General features: G+C 36.9%; 1 protein-coding gene and 1 long non-coding RNA gene across 4 annotated transcripts; one reads left to right on the top strand and one right to left on the bottom strand.

Annotated features, from left to right (window-relative positions):
• Positions 1–4,271: 4,271 nt before the first annotated feature.
• On the bottom strand, positions 4,272–10,126 carry LOC129348708 (uncharacterized). Of its 3 annotated transcripts, none has more exons than XR_008601365.1 (5): positions 9,672–10,126; positions 7,801–8,783; positions 6,719–6,818; positions 5,209–5,270; positions 4,272–4,890 (listed from the first exon to the last, which is right to left on the bottom strand). It is a non-coding gene; the product is annotated as an uncharacterized LOC129348708 (long non-coding RNA). The 3 variants fall into 3 exon arrangements; XR_008601364.1 differs by having other exon boundaries at positions 4,281–4,890; positions 8,683–8,783; positions 9,672–10,123; XR_008601363.1 differs by lacking the exon at positions 9,672–10,126 and having other exon boundaries at positions 4,277–4,890; positions 7,801–9,313.
• Positions 10,127–17,311: 7,185 nt separating this feature from the next.
• Positions 17,312–20,523, top strand: LOC111583385 (N-acetylaspartate synthetase-like). The gene is made up of 3 exons (XM_023292454.3): positions 17,312–17,637; positions 17,832–17,996; positions 19,116–20,523. The coding sequence occupies exons 1-3, from the start codon at positions 17,421–17,423 to the stop codon at positions 19,493–19,495; spliced, it is 762 nt and encodes a 253-aa protein (XP_023148222.2). The 5' UTR covers positions 17,312–17,420; the 3' UTR covers positions 19,496–20,523.
• Positions 20,524–21,581: the final 1,058 nt, after the last annotated feature.

Here is a 21,581-nt window from a genome sequence, read left to right as displayed (position 1 = left end):
ACATTTAATTTTTTAATTCAATGTTTTGTCTTTTTAAAGGTTTAATATTCTAATTTAATGTTTTATATTTTTTTAAAAAATGTTTAATATTCTTCTTGTTTAATTTTATTTTTTAAATGTTTCATTATCTAAAATATTTCATCTTTAATGTTTAATAGTTTTGTTGAAAACATTTTGTTTAATTTCATAATACATGTTTTGTATCTTCTGTTTAATTATTTAATTAAATATTTTGTCTGTTGAAGATAATTTAATTGGATTTAATGTTTAATTTTCTCTTTTAAAGTTTTGTTGTATTAAATGTTTTTTCCCTTTGATTTAATTGCTTTTTTAATGTAGTTTATTTCTTTAATCTTATTTTTTCTGTCAAGATTTTAACCTCAACCTTAGAAATGAAACAAACCCTGAAATCACAATGAAAATACTTCTGTTGTCACAGTCATGAATTAGTCAATTATTCAGTTTATCAATTCAACTTTATTTGTTTAGCACCTTTCACACAGATGACAAAACTAAACAAGCAAAGAGAAAGAAACTATGCTAAAACTATGATTAAAACTCAAAAACATTTAAAAAAAAAAAATAAAAAATTTAACATCGTAATAAAACGTGTCCAGGGGATGGCGTGAGTTTATTGAAGTCTTCTTGGGCTCACATGGTAAATCATTTAAAATATAAACTTGATATTCAGTCTAAGGAAACTGGAAACTGCAGAGCGACAGAAGAACCAATAATATCTCCTGTTTTCTCCTTTAATGAGTCAATTCTTGTGCTTTCAGACCAACGAACTACAGACACTTCACAACTTGCTCAAACTCTTGGTACAGGACCTCACCACACGGGTAAAGACGGTTTCCATATCATTTCTACTCTGAAGCTCACCTTCTCCTGCTCAAACTGCTGACAAATGTTTCTGCTGCTCCAAAGTCTGGTCTCCAGAACTTCCTAAAAACTCTCAAAGTCTCTTCTGCTGCAGGTTGGTTTGTAGAACTGTTCCAGAAAACCTCACTAAACCACATGGAGGGGCCTCAAGATAGTCGTCCAAAGGAAAACGTACAAAAACCAAACTAGCACAACCCAAACGCTAAAGTCTCTTGCAGCCTACCAGAGAACCTCTGAGAACAGAGAATCAGGACAGGAACTCTTACCTTCTGGACAACCAATGTTGTTTCACAAACAAGAATACAGAATGTGTCTGACCAAAAACCTCTAAAGACTCACTACAGCCAAGATAAAGACACAACTCAGCTGCACCAAATCCACTAATCACTGCACACATTAGCACCATGTGCCATCTGTGGCTAAAGAACCACATTTACCAAGACAACTATCCAGTACAAAGCCCTAAAACACACCAAGAAACACATTAAAGACGATTTTACTGCTGGAAGCTGCAAGCCAACGCCTAAAGAACAAATTAAAGCAATGGAGCCAAACCCGGTTAAGTGGTAAAGAGAAGCAGAGGAAATGTTTGAATGCAGCTAAATAAAGCAGGAAGACACTGAGCTGCTCAGGTGTTCCTGATAACACCAAGCTGCCACCTGGACAGCCAATAGGAACACAGCTTCCTGGAAGTCCAGAGGGCTGGCTTAGTGAAGTAAATTTAGTTTAAAGTAGAAGCCGAAAGTTAACAAAGAAAGTTGAAAACCACCTTCTGATACGTGAAATCTCTGAGTTTTCACACAAAGAACGTCTGAACATGTCAAACTGGTTCCATAGTAGAAACCTCATTGTAAAAACGTCATAGTATGGTGTATGGTGCAGCATAAATCTCAGACGTCATTATGAGGAGTCTGGATTGAGGTTTCTCACTTGATAATGATCAAAACATGAAAGTTAGGTTGGTTTAAAGGAATATTCCACCTTAAATCTTTGAATGTTGACCTAAAAGGTTGGTTTCAGGAAGTATTCCACCTACAAGGTCCTCACACATCCACCTTAAAGGAACATTCCACCAAAAATCCTTGGACATGCACCTGATATGCTGCTTTAACCGAGTATTCCATCCAAAATCCTCAAAGAGACCTGAGGGGCTGGTTAAAAGGAATATTCCACCTAAAACCTCAAATATAGACCCGAAAGGGTGGTTTAGAAAAAATCCTTCAATGTAGACCAAAAAAGTTAGTATGGAGGAATATTCCACCTGAAATGTAGACCTGAGAAGTTGGTTTGGAAGAATATACCATCCTAAACATCCTTAAATGTAGACTAAAAGATGGTTTGGAAGAAAATTCCACCTAAAATCCTCCAATGTAGACCTAAAAGGTGAGTTTAATGGTATATTCCACATAAAATTCACGACTGTAGACCTTGGAGGTTGGTGTGATGGTATATTCCACCCAACATCCTTGAACATGACCTTAAAAAGTTCGTTCAAAGGAATATTCCACCTAAAATCCTTCAATGTAGATCAAAAAAATCTTGGTGTAAAGGAGTATTCCACCTTAAATGTAGACCTAAAGGATGGTTTGGAGGAATATTCTAGTCTAAAATCTTCCAATGTAGATCTAAATGCTCGAATGTAGCATGCTACATGTTGTAAAAATGTGCCATATGATGAAATAATGTAAAGGAGGCCGTGAAAAACACTATGGTAAGGTTTTCTTTGAAAAAAAAATCATCATGAATTTTGGTGCAAAAAAAACGCCTTACTATACTATGTCGAAAAAAAAATGCGATTTTTCAACATGTTGTAAAAACGTGCCATATGATGAAATAATGTAAAGGAGGCCGTGAAAATCACTCCAGAAAGGTTTTCTTTGAAAAAAAAATCATCATGAATTTTGGTGCAAAAAAAAACGCCATAGTATACTATGTCGAAAAAAAATGCGATTTTTCAACATGTTGTAAAAACGTGCCATATGATGAAATAATGTAAAGGAGGCCGTGAAAAACACTATGGTAAGGTTTTGTTTAAAAAAAAAAAATCATCATGAATATTGGCGCAAAAAAACGCCATAGTACACTATGTCGAAAAAAAATGCGATTTTTCAACATGTTGTAAAATAGTGCCATATGATGAAATAATGTAAAGGAGGCCGTGAAAAACACTCCAGAAAGGTTTTCTTTGAAAAAAAAATCATCATGAATTTTGGTGCAAAAAAAACGCCTTACGATACTATGTCGAAAAAAAAATGTGATTTTTCAACATGTTGTAAAAACGTGCCATATGATGAAATAATGTAAAGGAGGCCGTGAAAAACACTCCAGAAAGGTTTTATTTGAAGAAAAAATCATCATGAATTTTGGTGCAAAAAAAATGCCATAGTATACTATGTCGAAAAAAAAATGCGATTTTTCAACATGTTGTAAAAATGTGTCATATGATGAAATAATGTAAAGGAGGCCGTGAAAAACACTCCAGAAAGGTTTTCTTTGAAAAAAAAAATCATCATGAATTTTGGTGCAAAAAAAACGCCATAGTATACTATGTCGAAAAAAAATGCGATTTTTCAACATGTTGTAAAAACATGCCATATGATGAAATAATGTAAAGGAGGCCGTGAAAAACACTCCAGAAAGGTTTTATTTGAAGAAAAAATCATCATGAATTTTGGTGCAAAAAAAATGCCATAGTATACTATGTCGAAAAAAAAATGCGATTTTTCAACATGTTGTAAAAATGTGTCATATGATGAAATAATGTAAAGGAGGCCGTGAAAAACACTCCAGAAAGGTTTTCTTTGAAAAAAAAAATCATCATGAATTTTGGTGCAAAAAAAACGCCATAGTATACTATGTCGAAAAAAAATGCGATTTTTCAACATGTTGTAAAAACATGCCATATGATGAAATAATGTAAAGGAGGCTGTGAAAAACACTATGGTAAGGTTTTGTTTAAAAAAAAAAAAATCATCATGAATATTGGCGCAAAAAAACATGTAACAACATGTAAAAATATGCCATATGATGAAATAATGTAAAGGAGGCTGTGAAAAACACTATGGTAAGGTTTTGTTTAAAAAAAAAAAAATCATCATGAATATTGGCGCAAAAAAACATGTAACAACATGTAAAAATATGCCATATGATGAAATAATGTAAAGGAGGCCGTGAAAAACACTAAAAATGTCATAGTATAGCATGTCGCTCTAATAAGCATCATAGTATAGCATGTCATTCTAAACATGGCTTAGTATAGCATATCGCTCTAAAAACGTCATAGTATAGCATGTCATGCAAAAAACATCAGAGCATAGTATGTCACTCTAAAATTGTAATACTATACCATGTTGTCCAAAAAATGTCATAGTATAGCATGTCGCTCAAAAAACGTCAGCGTATAGCATGTTGCTCTAAAAACAGCATAGTATAGCCTTTAGTCCACAAGACGTTACGTCCCAGCTGTCTGGTGAGGAGCAACACAAAAACAGTCCAAACGCTGGTTTCCAGAGGGTTAGACAAGTATTTATTTGAAAGAGTAAGTTTACAACAACACAACATGTGAGGGGGTTACAAAACAAATGGGTGTTAGTAAAATAAAAATAAATAAACAGAACTAAAAGTGAACTTCATGTTTACATTGATGGGCATTCCAACTGGGAACAAAGTAAAAGATAATCAATACCAAAAAACCTCTTCCTGTTCACCTCTTAAAACCCAAAAACACACCGCAGTAGCACCCTAAACTAAAACTACCAATGGGTTCCCTGTTTTCCTTTCTGAACAATTCAAAGGTCCTTCTCTATCTCCCCACACATCCACCAACCACTGGAACACATCTCCAAAGTTCTGCAGGGCCAGCTCAGCTTCCCCTCAGAAGAAGTGCCGCCACCTGCCAGATGAAGGAGCCTTTTGAGAGGCAGCTGGCATCGTGATTGGACTGTACTTTGGTCTGTTCCAATCCAGCTTCAGCTCCAGAGATGGCAGGCGGGACGAGTCAACGGAGGCCTGGTGGACGAAGACATGCAGCTGAGTACAATCCAGAAAACAACAGAGGAGGAGTGCAGCGGCCCAGAGCCAGAACAACCAGAGTAGCATCGTATGTCTCTTAGAAAACATCATAGTATAGCCTTTGGTATGAAAAAACACCATCATATACATCGTATATTGTACAAATAACAAGTCAAAGGAAAGAGACATACATTGTAGAATTGTAGTAATTGTGGGCTGACTGATTTACTGATTATCAGTATTTTAGTTTTTACTGATTTACGGTAATAAATACATTTAAAAATGGCACTACTTTGGCTCTGAACCTTTATCTACCTGTGGTCGCTCTGTCTTCTGGAGTGATTTGATTGGTTATATGTCCACCTTTAACTTAACATCTGTAAACAAAACAAAAACATATCAACAAAGTTTTCTGTTAGAGTTTGTGTTCTTCTAAGTTTAACTCCAAGATTTTAAATACTTTCATTTACTGCAAATGAATATCTACTCCAAATGTCTCACTAATAATCATCATGTTCTGGAACCAGGACTCTGCAGAAGTTCCTTCAATCAGATACTTCTGTGTTTCTACTTCAAGCCTCAGGTTTGAACGTACAGCAGAGGATTAGAAAGGAGTGATTTTAATATTTACATCAGTCCAGTAAATGTTTGGAGTAAAAATGATTAAAATTATGATTTAGATAGATTTATGTCAAATAATATTGTAGAGTCTCACTTAAATATCTCCAAATTAGTTCAGTGTATTTACATTTTATAGAATATTTGATTTCTTAATCACAATTCTGTAGGGTCTGACCCTAAATATTATAATAATGATGTCAATTTAAATAATATTTTAGTGCAGTCATAAACTTTAATCAGCTAAACTTACATAATAAATACCACTGCACGATCTTAACCTGAACATATTATTGAGGTAAATTTACATAAATCATGATATTCTAGGGTCTTAACTGGAATATTTCTAACATTAATCTTTTTGTATTGTGCTGATAAACAAGAACAACCCAACTTTCAGATAATATTTGTTGTCAGTGATTGTGAGACTAAATTCCTCCACATTCTGGAACTGAACTGAATTACCCAAAATGGAAACATGGACAGAATTTAACAATCATGTATCCATGGCAACGCTAAAGTTTCTGCTTCTTACCAAAGTTCACAAGACAAGTAAAGACTTTAATGTAAAACTTCAGGGATGACTGCTAACCATAAGTATTCTGATCAATACTTCATGATCAATATCAGGACAGATGTTACAACTCCAGCTGTTGCATTAGACTGCAGTTATTCACAGAGAAATTAAAACATCACATTCCTCATAAAAACTAGATGGGACTTTTATTAAATAAAGTGTTGGTGAATAAACAGTGTAAAAAGTGCAAAGCAGCTCCATTAAATCAGGAGATGTGAGACTTCCACAGCATGGATCACCATCTGCTGTGTTAATTTATAGCTGAATATCAGAATGAACTGAGATAGAAAAGCTGCTTAGAGCTGCAACATTACGGTCTGACAATCCAACACCATCACAGTTTTCATCTGGTTGTTTTGCTCCAACATGCTGTGAAGTTCAGTTTTTACCTGAATCAATACAGAGATTCTATTTCCAACCAAGACTGGAATAAAAATTAGAATGTTATGAGGTTATTAGTGCAACTAAATCCTTTCAGATGGAAGGATTTACTTCTAACTTCTAATTCAAGTTTCAGTTGGAGCTCATTGCATTCACAAAGGAAAAACAGCGATACCTTCATAGCAACATTTAATAAACCTAAAGCTTCCTGTTGGCACATTGGTGGAGTTTGTTACTGAACATCTGAACCTTAATCCAGTGAGAGGACCATCTTCAGTCGAGGCCAGTCAGAGAACTTCAAGACCTTCCATCAGCTGGACCAGATGTGGCATCATCTCCCTCTGAACATCTGGATGACAGGAGAAAAGACAGAAATCAAACACAGATCACAGAAATACAATTTATTCACTTTCATCATTTTATAAAAGTAGCATGAACTTTATTACAACTTGACATCAGTAATGAAAGTAAATGTTTTTATCTCGTGTTGAAGCTAAATTTAAAGTCAATTTTAATGACAGTTGATCCTGAGAGGAGTGAGAATGGAGCTTTTCTTTCCTTTATAGAATAATCCCTCAAAATATTTTGTTTATTATTGGCTTTAGAAGCATTTTTCTTTACTTATTTATTTTTAGATACCTCAGACTGATACACTTTGCTGGTTTGCAGATAATTTCATGTACAATGACAATAAAGATCTTCTATTATAACATATTTTGCTAAAACAAGAACTGAAACCTTCTCAACCATCTCTCAGGCTGCAAAATTCATACTGCGACCAAGAATTATCTGATGTACTTATTATTATAATCTTTACTGAACCAGCCCTGGAATTAATAAAAATCTGTATATGGATATGATTTTCTCTGATGGGACCACTATGGAAGCCGTAGTAACAATTAACTATCCTTTAAAGGGAAAGATTAGGTCTTCATTCAGGTGGATAAAAAAAAAATGCTCTCCCTCACAAAAAAAAAAAAAAACTGCAGACAATAAAGTAAATCTCTTCTGCACTGCACACATTCTACACTTTTGTATAACTCTGGATGTCAGAGTAAAGGCAGACAAATCCACCGATCAGCCACAACATTCTGATCACTGACAGCTGAAGAGAACAACATCCATCATCTTGTTCTAATGCAACGTTCTGCTGGGAAACCTTGACGTTCATGTGGATGTTTGACATGTACCACCACCTAAACACTGCAGGACAAACAACCCCCTAGTCTCCATGGCAACAGCAGTCCTTGATGCCAGCTGCCACCCTCAGCAGGACAAAATAAAACTACTCAGGAGTGGTCCGAGGAACACGACAGAGCTAAGCTGTTCACCTGGGTTCCACACTCCCCACATCCAGATCTGATGGAGCATCTGTGGGATGGTCCAGGATCAGCCTGGTCCAGGTAGGACCCACCCTGCAACCCACAGATCCACAGAATCCACAGGACATCCCCAGAGGTTCTGATGAACCACTGGGTCAGAGGAGTTTTAGCAGCATAAAGGGACCAACACAGTATTAGTCAGGTGGTCAGAATGTTCTACTGTTATATTGTCATGCTGATTATATGATCAGTAAATGTTACCATCAATTATAACGTCCACATTGATCAGGAAAAAAAAACAAACTATCAGTTAATTCAGAAACTGAGGGGTTAAACCTAAAAAACACAGACCTCAACAGCAGTTTGTTTCAAAGCAGAACACCAGCCGGTTTTCACTAAAGAAGCTTTTAAAGCAACAATTAAATTACAGTTTTGTTCTCATTAAGTTCACAGAGTCCGAGTCAGCCAAAATAATGTATACACACATCAGGAAAAGAAAAACTTTTATAAATATTTCATTTGTATAAGTACTTGTACACATATAAATACCTCTTTCTAAGTTTGATCAAATCATGATAACTCTGTGTCCTGTTGTACGATGTTTTCCCAACAGATGGCGCTACCCTCATGAATGGAGCATCAACAAGTGACATCTACAACACAACAGAAATGTCTGGAAGCCAGTGGCCACCACTTTGAGCACCTCTTGTAATTGTAGAGGCCAAAGATAACTTTTATTAATCTGGTGATGTCTGAATAAATTTGGTATTGAAATATTTATGCTAGTTTTTCCTTTTCCTAATGTGTGTAAATATTATTTTGGCTGACTCTGTATAATGGGTTTCTGACAGGTCACCAGGCAACATCTTTTTATAATAATGACAAACATACCTGCATTCTACAGGAGTGATTTTCCTCATGTGCAGGTAAAGATGTGTGAGGAGCTTAGAGATGACAGGAGCAGGAGTCATCCTCACTAATTCAGCTTCCACCTAGAAACAGAAAGACCACAAACAAACACACTGATAGACTCTCAAATGTTCAACCTCACAGCCTCAAAATATCTGTTTAGGAAGTGTTGTGTTTCTAAATTCTGCTGAAAGCATTGACAGACATTCTCTTACAAGGCTGTGTAAAAAGCAGCCTGTCCTCTGAGCTACTGAGAAATCTTCCTGAACAAAGTTTCTACGTGTAAATCAGCTCAACAAAAACTAAAGCCTCAGTCAGAGATAACAGGTATCGCAAATTATAAACAACTTTCTTTGTTAACTCAGACTTTCTGCTTCAAAATCACATAAAAAGGGAAGTTTAACTCGTCACGTGACTGAAAATGAATGGCTTGTGAAGTTCTGGATCCAAAAGCAGGATGTTTCAACTCATGTTTTACACAAATACATGCAATAATAAATAAATACAATGGCTGGTTGTTAGTTTATTCACTATTAATGTCACTTTATATACTGGATTGAACTTGAACAGTGGAAGAGAGAAGGAATTTAATGAAAATATGGAGATTCAGAGAGGTAATGTTGCTCAATGTTAAGTTAAGCGCAGTTTAATTCAAACCAGCTGAATGTTAAACTTCAGTGCAGCTGAACGGGTTTCAGTTAACCTTTTAGTAAAATAACTGTTTTAAAAGCTAAAATACACAGCAGAGAAATACAGGTTGAGAAGTTCCTTCTAATAATGGACAGCTGTGGCAGCAACTAACGCAGGTGTTCAGCGGTAAGTTAGCCACCTGTGTTGATTAGCCCGCTAGCTAACTTAGCCGCTTAGCTAGCTAACGCGTCCGGACCAACTGCTCAAACACGACAAACACAACTCGCTGACTTAACGTACAACAAAACAACGCTTCTGGTCAGAAGTATTTATCTTCTTACCGTGTTTTACTCCAAAACCAGGTCAACAGCAGCCAGAGACGCTACCAGACGTGCCGACCACAGCTATAGATAGAAGACTAGATACGCTAGCGCGCTGTCTTCTATATTATCTATGGTCTAACCAATCACTGCTCTCTGGTTCCGCCCTTTGAGAATCTTGTTGTCGTTTGGCTCCACACTTGCTGATGACCACTTCCGGTCTCAGAAAATGAAAAAACCGACCTTTTCTTGTTTCTGTCTCTTACTGATTTAATTTTTTGTTATTCTAAATATAAAATGAAAATCAAAGCATTTTTAAAATTTCATACATCCCTTTTTGATCATGAAAAGAAAAAACGCCTTGTATTTCAATTTTAATTTTTGTATTTTAAAACGAAAATCAAATAACCACTCGTTTTTTGTTTTTCATTACCCGTTTCAGAACGGAAAATCCAATTGCCAGATAAATACACGGACCTTTCTGCCTCCTCTTTCCTCAGTTTTGGTTGAGAAATGCACAACGAAACAGCTCGTTTTACACATCAGGCAGGAACAGAGAGACAGAGATTAAATTTAACTTATACTTTCTACCACTATGATGTGTTAGATGGCACTGCTAGCTTAACATAAGCTGAAATTGACATATATACATATATATATATATATACACATCTCTCTCTCTCTCTCTCTATATATATATATATATATATATATATATATATAAAAATAAAAATAAACTGATTCTAATATCATTAATTGTGCAATTAATGTAAGAGTTGTGCTGACCTGAACAGAGGGAGAGACAAAGCATTAGTCTCAGGCTGTGAGGGGCTAAATACCTGTTGATCACAAACAGGTTAAGCTGGAAAGGTACAGCTACTTACACTAACATATTCCAAAGAGATCGAGAGTTATTGCTTTGCTTCAAAGTATATCCCTATTTCCTTATAAGGTAACAACTAACCTCACTGCACCTGGTTTCCAAAATGATTTAAGACTGGTGATCACAACAATACTCCCTATGAGATATCAGCCATAACTGCATCCCATCACAACTAACAAAGGAGAAGAACTGACAGGTAGAAAGTGAGAAGTCTTAGCAAGGAGGGTTCTTTTTATAGGGTGTGGCTGCTGCAGATTGAATGAGTCATGTGCCAAGAGATATGGACATACTGTATCTGTGCACCAACCATAGGGATAACTGAGTCTAAACCACGGTTCATCCCCACTTTGTAACCATTCACATTTCAATATTTGAATCATACGTAAATGTCCTCTAGCCAATCACATTGCACTATATAGAATAAAATATTCTGTTCATATCAGACTTGATCCTTTTGTGTGAGATTGTTCCAAACAAAGTTTCCTTGTACAAGATTTTTTGAGACACTGATATTAGAGAATTAACAGCTTAATTTGAGAGAAATAGTTTGTCTTCTATCTTCAAACAATGATCGCAGGTTCTCACAGACCTATGTGGTGGAACCGACTGAGCCTGTTTGATTGTTTGTCTGGAGCCATTGAGTCACATGATGATGCAACATCCACGCACAGGAGAAGCAAAGTGGTGCTGCTCCTCAGACAGGACGAGCAGTCAAGTCGCCTCTTTAAATAGATAATTCTATGTCCAAACATTTCAGTTTGCCACAGGTGGCTTCTGGTCAAGTTCTAGACATATCACAAAGATAAATTAGAGCAAACATGATGCATCTGACCCCAGTTTAGAGCGCTACATAAAATTTAATAAATTAGAGATTTGAGTTTTTGCAAAATTATTTTTACTTTGTTATTGTGAGTTATAGAAATGGAAGCAAAAATGCCTTTTAGTGTGCAAAAAATGTTAAGGAATCAGAATTTGCATAAAAGAGCCAGTATGTCTCCTTAGAGGTGTTTGAGCATCAACTGGTTTTGGAAATCCGCTCCTCCCGCACCTTTTCCATATCTTTGAATAGTGGCACTCATGTTTGGCCATTTGTGTATTTAAATAATGTGGCATTTCCTTCATTTTTACAATGGCTCAGTCTGCACAAAGGCAAATGTTCTAAAGCTCTTAGACATCCAACTAACAGTTCTGAAGGAGGATTTGGCCCTTTAAGCTTAATCTTGTCGTCTGTGTGTGAAAATCACCAAGACTCTCACACTGTCCATGGATGTGAAGCCCCTCAATTTCTTTACAAGGTTAAATAAACTACTGTACTTGCTTTAACATGCTTGAATTAGAAGAACAAAAGCACATCGTTGTATTACATTGTGACTGCGCTGTAGACAGTCTGATGGTGACTAATGCTCACGAGGAAGCAGGAGAAGCAGCAGCAAATGCAAATTGACCAGAGGCATGGCGGGGGAACTGACGGACCAGGACAGAGGCCTCCACACTGTAGCCCACTCAGCACAAACCCAGCAGCCCAAGCTAGGATTTCACTGAGGGCAGCAATCACTAACAAACATAACAAGGACAGTGGTTTCCCTGCAGTGTAAGTGAGAAAACTGCTGCCTCTCTGAAGAAGCGGTGTTTCTGGCTCTGCTCCAGTTCTCTCTTCTCTTATCCAGTAAGAGCAACGACGTTGAAATGACTGACTGAAGTATTAAACAGCTGCAGAGTTCACTACCCTCTGACTCACCAGGGAATTCAACTTTGTATCAGATTTAGTTCTGAAGTGTCAGACAGACATTTTAACAGATTTCTTCTTTATTTTCTCTCTGTGTATGGAGTTAAAAAGCACCATTCATACTTCTTTACTGCTGAACACAGGATAGCCTGAACGTTCAGGAAACGGCACCTATTTTTGAGTTTTGGCAAACTGCTCCGCAACTGTTTGATGTTCTCAGGTGTAGGCTGCTTAGTCAGAATTTGTCCATTTAAATTATGGAGTATTTACATCCTCTGTGGGAAGGTTTTATGGCAGTACACAGTTTGCATGGTCCAAATTCTACTGGATAAAGAAAATGCGTCTGCTATAATGGCTTTTTCTCTAGGGGGCTTTTGACTTCACTGAGTCACAGGCTAAATAAGGTTGAAAACAAGCTATCACTCATGCCACTGCAACACTTGGATAAACAAATCAGAAAAAACATCCAAATTTGTCTTTGGGAATCACTAGATACGGATGATCAAAGCATGGTTAATCAATCAGAGGCTTATGCGACATCATGGGCTGACAGGAAACTCAGCTCTGAGGATTCTTCAGTCAGCCTGACCTCAAAAATCAATAGACGCAGATGATGAAAAGTAGCAAATATTTTTCTGGCAACCACAAAGAGATGATGCAACGACTGACTGACAGCAAACTCTCTCCGAATCACAGATGGTATATCACTTATGTCAGTTAAAGTTTAGCCTGAGGTGCTGTGGCTGCATCATGAAACAGCTGACCAAGAGACAGGCTTAATGACCTAATCTACCGTTAGGACATTCTACTGTCAAATAACTTACAAGTGGAATCAGTTACTGTAGCAGACTGAGGAGCAAAACATTTCAAGGCAACATTTAGATAGTCCAGATAAACTTTTCTTAAAGCTGTAAATTTGGTAAGAAACCATTTCAGAAGACAGCTAAGCCAAAACTGACATCCAAATGTAACATCTGCAGATTGGATGTCTCCTACCTCCACCAGAATCTGGATCATAAAGTGTCAATTGTGAGGAAAGCTACACCTCTGGAGGAGAGGAAATTGCACTCTACACCTTGCCATCACTCTATGTATCACACAGAACTTTCTATGCAGGAATGAATTGAACAGTTTAAATCAGAACATTAAGGAAATGCAGCATCACCGGAGTGACTATCTGGATTCAGTCTCTGACAACAGGTTGAGTAGAACCAGTATGGAACAAGAACACACTGAATCTCAAGTGTTTGTGGAGAAGCACACAGGAGACACAAACCCCCCCTTTCTCTCTGTCACAGACCACAGTCATAAAAGGCAGAGAGACTCTTATCCCTATAGCATATATATGCTTGTGGTCTTAGTTATATTAGGAGTTTACTTTCATGTATCCTGAAATTCTACAGTTTGTATGCATATTTAAACTATTTTATATTATCTCAAGAATGGTGCATAATAAATATATTATGTTTGATACTGTTTTATTCACCTATTCAGTGGTATTTTAGTTCTGTGGTCATTATAGACACTTAACAATTGGAGTTTTATCTTTAAAAAAATCACCTGAAATTAAGTTCTAAATGTATTTGGCCTCTGACCTCTCTTGGATGGTGAAGCTCAACGCCACCCCGTGGGAGGTACGTGTTCATGATTTTTTAGATGCTAAGTTGAATTTGGCTCCAAAACTTTCTGCATAAAAGAAAGTCACTGGAATGCAACAAGGACGATGGCTTAAACTAACTGATTTCTGACCATCATTAACTAATAAACAAATGCTGCATTTCTGACAATGCCATATTTGAGAATAAACAGCCTTGGCAGAGTACTGCGCTCTCAGTGCTTTTCTAGCTTTTTTTTGTGACAGTGAGTGTAAGGTGTCTTAATATTGTGTTAAGCCAACATGTGCAACCAGAACAGCTTCATTCACCTTGGCATTGAATCCTCACGTCTCTGGAACTCTACTCTCTGTACCTCCCCCCTGTTCTTATTTTAGCCTTTCATTCATACTTTCCTCCACTCCAGCGTTCAATATCTTTTCGAATGCATCATAATTGAACAGCGTCATCACAGTTAAATATAGAACCAAACTGATCTCACCCTCATGTCACATTTGGCATGCTTGTTCTTCTCTGATGTGCAGTAGAGATTCTTTTGAACCTCAGCAGACCTTCAGAGAGTTCTTGGACTACAAGTGAGTCACTCGCTGCCAGTTTCCCCGCTTCCTCTCCAGCCCCTCACCTTCTGCTATCGCCTGCAGATTGTCTATTTTAATTCAGTGGAAATTATGATAAAATTATTGCATTGCATTAGCTAAAAACCCCTTTGTAGTGCTCATGCATAAACAGTATCTTTTGTGGCTCAGTTTCAAGCCTCAAGCTAACATGGAAACAGTTGGTGTTTGTATTTGCTCCTTATTATGCTCATTCAAATCCTGCTGCTGCTGCTTGTGTTTCTAATTCTTGAGCAATTTGCAGTTTAGTGACATAAAAAGAATTTATCCGTTTCAATTTGGTTCAAGTGAGATAATGACCAGATTATTATTAGACATGATGTTCATCAGGTTTCAATCTTTGTGTTGAGGTTGACTGAAGATGAAGACAATAAAGTAACACTAGCATTTGTAAAAAGCTATTACATTGCTTCACTAGCAACATTACTTTCCATTATACAGTCCATGTCAGTCAATTCGTCTAAACAGTTGACCTACATTTTCCATCTTCTATATTTAACACATAAAAATGGAAATAATATGTGAGACTTACCAGAGACTAATGCAGAGGCAGACTGGCAACAATAATCCGCTTGTGAATTTGTTATGAAATGACTCCAGTTTAATACACCAAGTTCAAACTGACACGTTTGTCATTTAACAAATCATTAATCAGAAAAAAAAAGATCTTTCAATTTGTTGCTTGTTGTTTTTTCCCTCCCGTTTGGGTGTACAAAAAGCAATAATTCAAACTTGAATTCATGGAGTAATTACCTCACACCTAATTTGACTTAATAACTGCTTTTATCAGAATGCTTTCATTCATTCTATTTTTTGTAATTTAACAATAAAAAAGCCAAACACGATTATATGCATCATAAACTGAGCTGCAATTAACTTCACAGTCACACAATAACATTCAACAATACACCTCTGATTGGATTTGTGTTGCTCCCTCCTACTCCATTACTCCATTTTCCCCTGTCTTTGCTCAGAGCAATGTTAAACTGTTTGTTTATATTATAAATGACTTCAAATCATTTTTATTGCTGGGATGCTCATCAAAAATGATGTACCTGATAAAAACAACCCACAATATCTACCTAAAAATGTCATAATGCATCTCTGACACACATCGGTTTTCTGTACATCGTCCCTTTTTTTGTGTCTCCAGTCTCCTATATATCAAACTCACCTCACCTGCTGCCAGTTTTACATTCAGCTCACCTGGTTTCTCTCTCCTCACCAGTCCTTCAGTACACAGTATTTACCAGCTCTCCAGGTGCACTTGTTCCCAGATTGTCTTTGTGCATTCAGCTGCGCACTTAAGTCTTGTTTTAACCCTTTACTTGTTTTTTAGACGTTGTTCTTCGGTTTGAGCTGCCTGTGAACTTGTTCTGCTGTCTGTAAGCTACTGACAGTACTGACCATTTTATTTTCTTCATTAAACTCAAATAAAATCTATGATGTCTGCCTGGTATTGGTAAATCAGAACAGCAAGAGACTTTTGGGAATGTCAGAGTAAAAACCTTTGCTTCCTTGAATGGTTTTGAGTTATTATATTCACGCTGAGTTCACTGCACCTAAACCTACTAAAGAAATAGTCATAATTAGATGGAACATGTGCATTTGGCAATGGCATTTTGCTACAAATATTGTTTAGTTTTGAGATTGTCTTATATTTTTCTTAAATGGGAAAATGGATTTAAAGTTGGCTAATTGGAGATTATTAATTGATGGGATTCTTACTAATCATGCTTCACTATTTCATGCACTTATCTGACATTAAATCAAGCATAAAATACCACAGGACTTCCAGAAATGAGACTGCTCATCCTGAGATTTATTTTATGTATTTAAACTCAAAAAATCATTAAGGGCCTGATTTACAATTATGCTGAGTTGCACTAAAATGGTTTAAAAGGATACAAACAATATATGATAAATATTTAAAAAAAAAAAAAAAACCTAAAACAATGTAAAAGCTGTTTTTGTTAAAGGATCAAAGATCCAGATATGAAATAAATCTTTATTAAAAAAGACAGAGACAGAAGCTGAATGGTTCATGATCATGGATAAAACTGACCAATTCTTACCAAAGACTAATTGTAAGGTTGCTTTGTGAAGAGTTCTAGGTGGTCGCTGCATAAAAATTAAAAGCAGATCTTTCAGGCTCAGTTTAGACTTGAGGGAGCTGCAGGGAAAACTAGTCACTAGATTGAGTCTGATGTGGCCCTGAGCACCTGTCTGGAATAGAAGTGATGTAACACTGTTTCCCAATGACAGCCTTGCAGATCATATATGCCTATCACCTCTGTAAAACAGAGAAAACCACCAAAGTTTTTCATACGATGCAACGATGAGTGCTTCACACATCACCAGTAATAATCCTGAGAACAGACATCTCAGGATAGTCAGCTGTTGGCTGCTGAGATTTCCACACGTTGGCAAAATAGGCGTTATTTGGATAAACTGGCCACATATGCAGAAATTTAACCTAAAGGATATCCAACCTTGATTAAATGACAAATGAAAATGGAAACCTTAGAATGTAAATTTGAAAAGCTGATCAGGCAAATGGAATTCCCCAAGTGTGAGGCCTAAGTAAAAGCCTTGAGCTTTAAAGATAAAAGGCAACAGTGATGTTACTGAACTTCTTTACAATATTCTCTCCTGCAGCTCTTCCTAGTTTGACACTAGAGAGAAGAAGCAGAACAGCCTTCTTTGCTTGATTGTGGTGCAGTGACGTTCAGAGTGGAAAGGGTTTACATTTGTGCTCTTATCTATAGAAAGCTGCAAAGCTACATTCTTTAACAGCTCTAGCAGCGTCACCATCTTATCTCACACTGCAGCACAACAAGAACACTACTTAAAGACCCTCCACAGCTACTTGTTCAATCTCTACATCCCTGCAAGCAGCTTCCAGTATTTCTTTTAGAAAAAAAAAAGTTTATTATGGGACATAAAGCACCAAAAAGGGCTGACCAAACACATAGCAATGGAGTAAGAGGGCAAAATGGACAGATTATATTTGTACGTGAATATGAGCCTGCAGACAAACCAGTTGTGCAGCGGATTTTTATTGAAGGCCTGATGGAGATGGTACCAGATACTGCTTTTAGAGGTTTGAGACATCACCCTGAGAGTCTCCTCCTTTATGCTGCCATGACAGGTAAGAAAACTTCATAGATTATAGGTTTTTGTAGCTGCTTCTGGATTTATAATCTGCAAGTGAAGTGAGGATGTGTCTTATTTTTCCTTGTATTGCTGTATTTTAAAATGTTTTGTGCAAAATAGTTGTGCTTTTTTGTGTCTGTTTATAATTCCTTTACATTCACACATCACATGGTGTCTTTCCTCTGGCAGTTCTATGTTTTGTCATCACCATGTGGTGGTGGGTGATAGGACTCCTCCCAGCAATTGTGGTTTGTTCGCGTTACTTCTACAGCAGACGTGTGATCCAGGGCTACCTGACGCAAGCAATGAACACAGACATGGGAGACATCGAGGGGTTTTACATGAAATCACCAGGTATATATGAGACACAGGAAAACCTTCATTAGTCTTACCTTACCTCCTAACACCTTCTGAAGCACACAGGCATGAGAAATAACTCTCTGAACAAAGCCATGTTCTGATAAATAACAGACATTTTCATGCAATGTACATAACATTCTAGTGAAAGCCCAATACTTTTGCCTGATAACATGTTCCACAAAACTACAATAGAACTGCCTGAATTTCTGTATTCAGATCATCCAACTGTCTTTAATGGTTTTCAGGCCTTGAAATACATACATACTTAAGTAAAATAATGCAAAATCTATAGAAATAAACATCTAGCTAACCATTCTGCTTATTTTATTATTATGAATTAATATTATTAATTTCATTGTTGTACAGCTTTTGTACAAAAATCCTCTACAAAATCCAAGTTGATTTATAGATAAGAGAAATATTAAAAATTATTTAATAGATTTAAGAAGTTTTTATAAACAGTTTTTCTTATGTTATTTTACAGATTTTCATAGTTTTATCAAATTATACAATTATTATAGTTTTCATTTGTTTTGGATGTTATAGTATTTGACTATTTTTAAGAGTTTTTTTTGGCACCCTGTCTGCAGATTTTATTTATTTATTTATTTATTTATTACAGTAGCCACACTATAAAAATAGTATTACTGCTGAATAGTTAAAGGTTACTGGACATATAGGTTTCTCTGCTATGAAATAATTTCTCATAATGGACACACAAGCAGCATGAACCATGTAATAGTTGACAAAAAAACACATAATGCAGCTGTGTCTCAATTCAGGGGCTGTACCCTTTGAAGGCTGCAATGCTGAACGAGATGGTCTGGTGTACGGATTACGTCATATTTACATCAGCGGCTCTTCCCACTCTTGCATTGCAAAGCGTCGTTCCTGATTCCTGGCAACCTTGACAGAGGCAGGGATACACTTTCAACATTTCTGTCATTGGCTATTTGACTGAGTTGAAACCCAGTTTTTCTATATAACAATGCAGCTTTCAGAGGATGTGGCCCCTGAACTGAGACATCACTTATACCACAACAGAGGACCCCAGACCTCTTACAAGATATGGTGTTATTCATGTTCATGCTGCATGCTTGCCCTCCACCTCAGGCTCCTGTCTGTGGGTAGCGGTGCTGGACGACCATGTGGTTGGCGTTGTAGCAGCAGTTGGCCAGCTGGATTCAGGTGGTGCTGTCGAGCTGCAGCGGATGTCCGTTGACCAGAGATATCGGCAGTGTGGAATCGGTGTTGCGTTGGGACAGAAAGTTGTGGAGTTTGCTGCTGCCCATGGATACTCTTCAGTTGTCCTGGGAACCACAGCATACTCACCAGCAGCTCACAAGCTCTACCAGGGCCTGGGATTCTGCTGTGTGGGGGTCACCAATGGGTACGTCACACCAGGGGCAAGGCAGTGCTTACTGGAACAAATTTTCTACAGGGTCAGGCATCATCACTACAGGCTCAACATGCAAAAAAGCAAGATCCTTTGAAATGTACAACGCTGAGTTCAGCGGCAGAGCAGATGGCTGACTAGAAAACTCAGATTCTCATGCTGATTTTTGAGTACATTTAACCCTGTCAGTAAGGAACAGGAAATTCATGGAAAACATAAAATTGTCTGGGTGACTTTGAACAGTTGTGTATACACTACCAGTCAAAAATTTGGACACACATTCTCTTTCAATGTTATTCTTTATTCAGTTATTTTGTACATTTTGTACATTGTAAATAAATACCGAAGACATCAAAGCTACAAACAAATTCACATGGAATTATGTGGTAAACAAAAATTAATAGAAAATAATGCAAGCAAATAAATACAAAGCAATGAATGAAAAGGTGTGTGTGTGTGTGTGTGTGTGTGTCTATATATATATATATTAAAAAAAAAATATATATATATATATATATATATATATCCATCCATCCATCCATCCATTATCTATACACCGCTTAATCCTCACTAGGGTCACGGGGGGGCTGGAGCCTATCCCAGCTGACTCAGGTGAAGGCAGGGGACACCCTGGACAGGTCGCCAGTCTGTCGCAGGGCCACATACAAAGACAAACAATCACTCTCACATTCACACCTACGGGCAATTTAGAATGATCAATTAACCTCAGCATATTTTTGGACTGTGGGAGGAAGCCGGAGTACCCGGAGAAAACCCACGCATGCACAGGGAGAACATGCAAACTCCATGCAGAAAGATCCCGGGAAAGCCGGGATGCAAACCAGGGACCTTCTCGCTGCAAGGCGAAAGTGCTAACCACTACGCCACTGTGCAGCCCCTATATATATATATATATATGAGATAGAGAAAGACTTTACATCTTGTACCTTGTATTCTTTTTGATATCTTTTTTTACTACTAACCCCTGTGCAGTTGTATATATTCCACTAACCTTTGTTTAGTGTCTATTGTATTGTACTCTATCTTATTTTATCTTTTATGTTCTATAAAACGTATAAACGTATAAAATGTATAAAAATGTCTATCTATCTCTCTCTCTCTCTCTCTCTCTCTCTCTCTCTATATATATATATATATATATATATATATATATATATATATATATATATATATATGTATGTATATATATATATATATATATATATATATATATATATATATATATATATATATATATATTATTGCCCAGTAAATTTTTATAACACCATAGATTTGCTGTATATATAAATATACATTATATACTGATTAAAATCACCCACATAATGGTTTTCTTAGTGTTGACAAATCACCTCTGTTTGGGTTTTGGGTTTGGGGGAGTTTGGAGGACAGACAACGCCTTGGGCTGGTTGCCATGTTCCTTGAGCAATTTCTGAGCCTTTTTTTGTAGTTTTGTGTGATGACATGTATCGTCCTGCAGGGGGAGACAGCTGGTATTTGAGAGGATGTGTGTTTTGATTGCATTGTTATGATACAATAATCAATATAAATCTCTGTGTACGCCTGTTTTAATGTTGTGGCTGATCAGTGCATGTCTATGGTTATACTGCCAGGTATTAAAGGAATAATTCAACAGCCTGTTTCCTAATGTGTTTGACTGTCTCAGCTGCTGTGTGTTATTATAATTTGTCCTTGTGTGTGTTTTTTTCATTTTATCTGCAGTACTCGGTTCTTCCTCATAAGAGATCTTGGTTGCAGTAAGTTTGCCACATATATATTTAAAAAATATCCTGTCTGAGCACCAATTTCATGTGTAAAATTGGTGGAGTGCCCCTTTAAAAAAGTCGGCTCTGTCTGATTTGCTGATTTGGAAATCCTGCAGGTGTGTTTATTTTATCAGGTCCTAAATTAACTGAAACATGTGTATCATTGTGTATATACTGCATGGGGTGGTCATTTTTCTGTGGTATCATTCTCTGTCTGTGACCGTTGCTGACATCTTAACTAATCTTGATAATGCAGCTGTTCTGGTGAGATAATAGAAGGGTGTAGCTGCTGTTTCCAGCTCTGTCTGGAGGCTTCTCTTCCTCTTATTCTCTCTTCTATTGGCTCATTCAGCAGTAAGACATGTCATTTCTGCGTCTGCGTACAAGTCTCACTTTTGC

The sequence above is a fragment of the Amphiprion ocellaris genome, chromosome 4 (genome assembly GCF_022539595.1).
Source record: "Amphiprion ocellaris isolate individual 3 ecotype Okinawa chromosome 4, ASM2253959v1, whole genome shotgun sequence".
Lineage (NCBI taxonomy): Eukaryota > Metazoa > Chordata > Actinopteri > Pomacentridae > Amphiprion > Amphiprion ocellaris.
The sequence above is the reverse complement of the archived record's forward strand: the minus strand, read 5'-3'. Positions and strand labels throughout refer to the sequence as shown.

What these genes read in the sequence shown, in the direction of transcription:
- LOC111583385 (XM_023292454.3), top strand. Translation starts at nt 17,421, where the DNA reads ATGGGACATAAAGCACCAAAAAGGGCTGACCAAACACATAGCAATGGA. An exon ending in CCTTTATGCTGCCATGACAG is followed by an intron (nt 17,638 to 17,831) that starts GTAAGAAAACTT and finishes TTCCTCTGGCAG; the next exon opens with TTCTATGTTTTGTCATCACC. An exon ending in GTTTTACATGAAATCACCAG is followed by an intron (nt 17,997 to 19,115) that starts GTATATATGAGA and finishes CCTCCACCTCAG; the next exon opens with GCTCCTGTCTGTGGGTAGCG.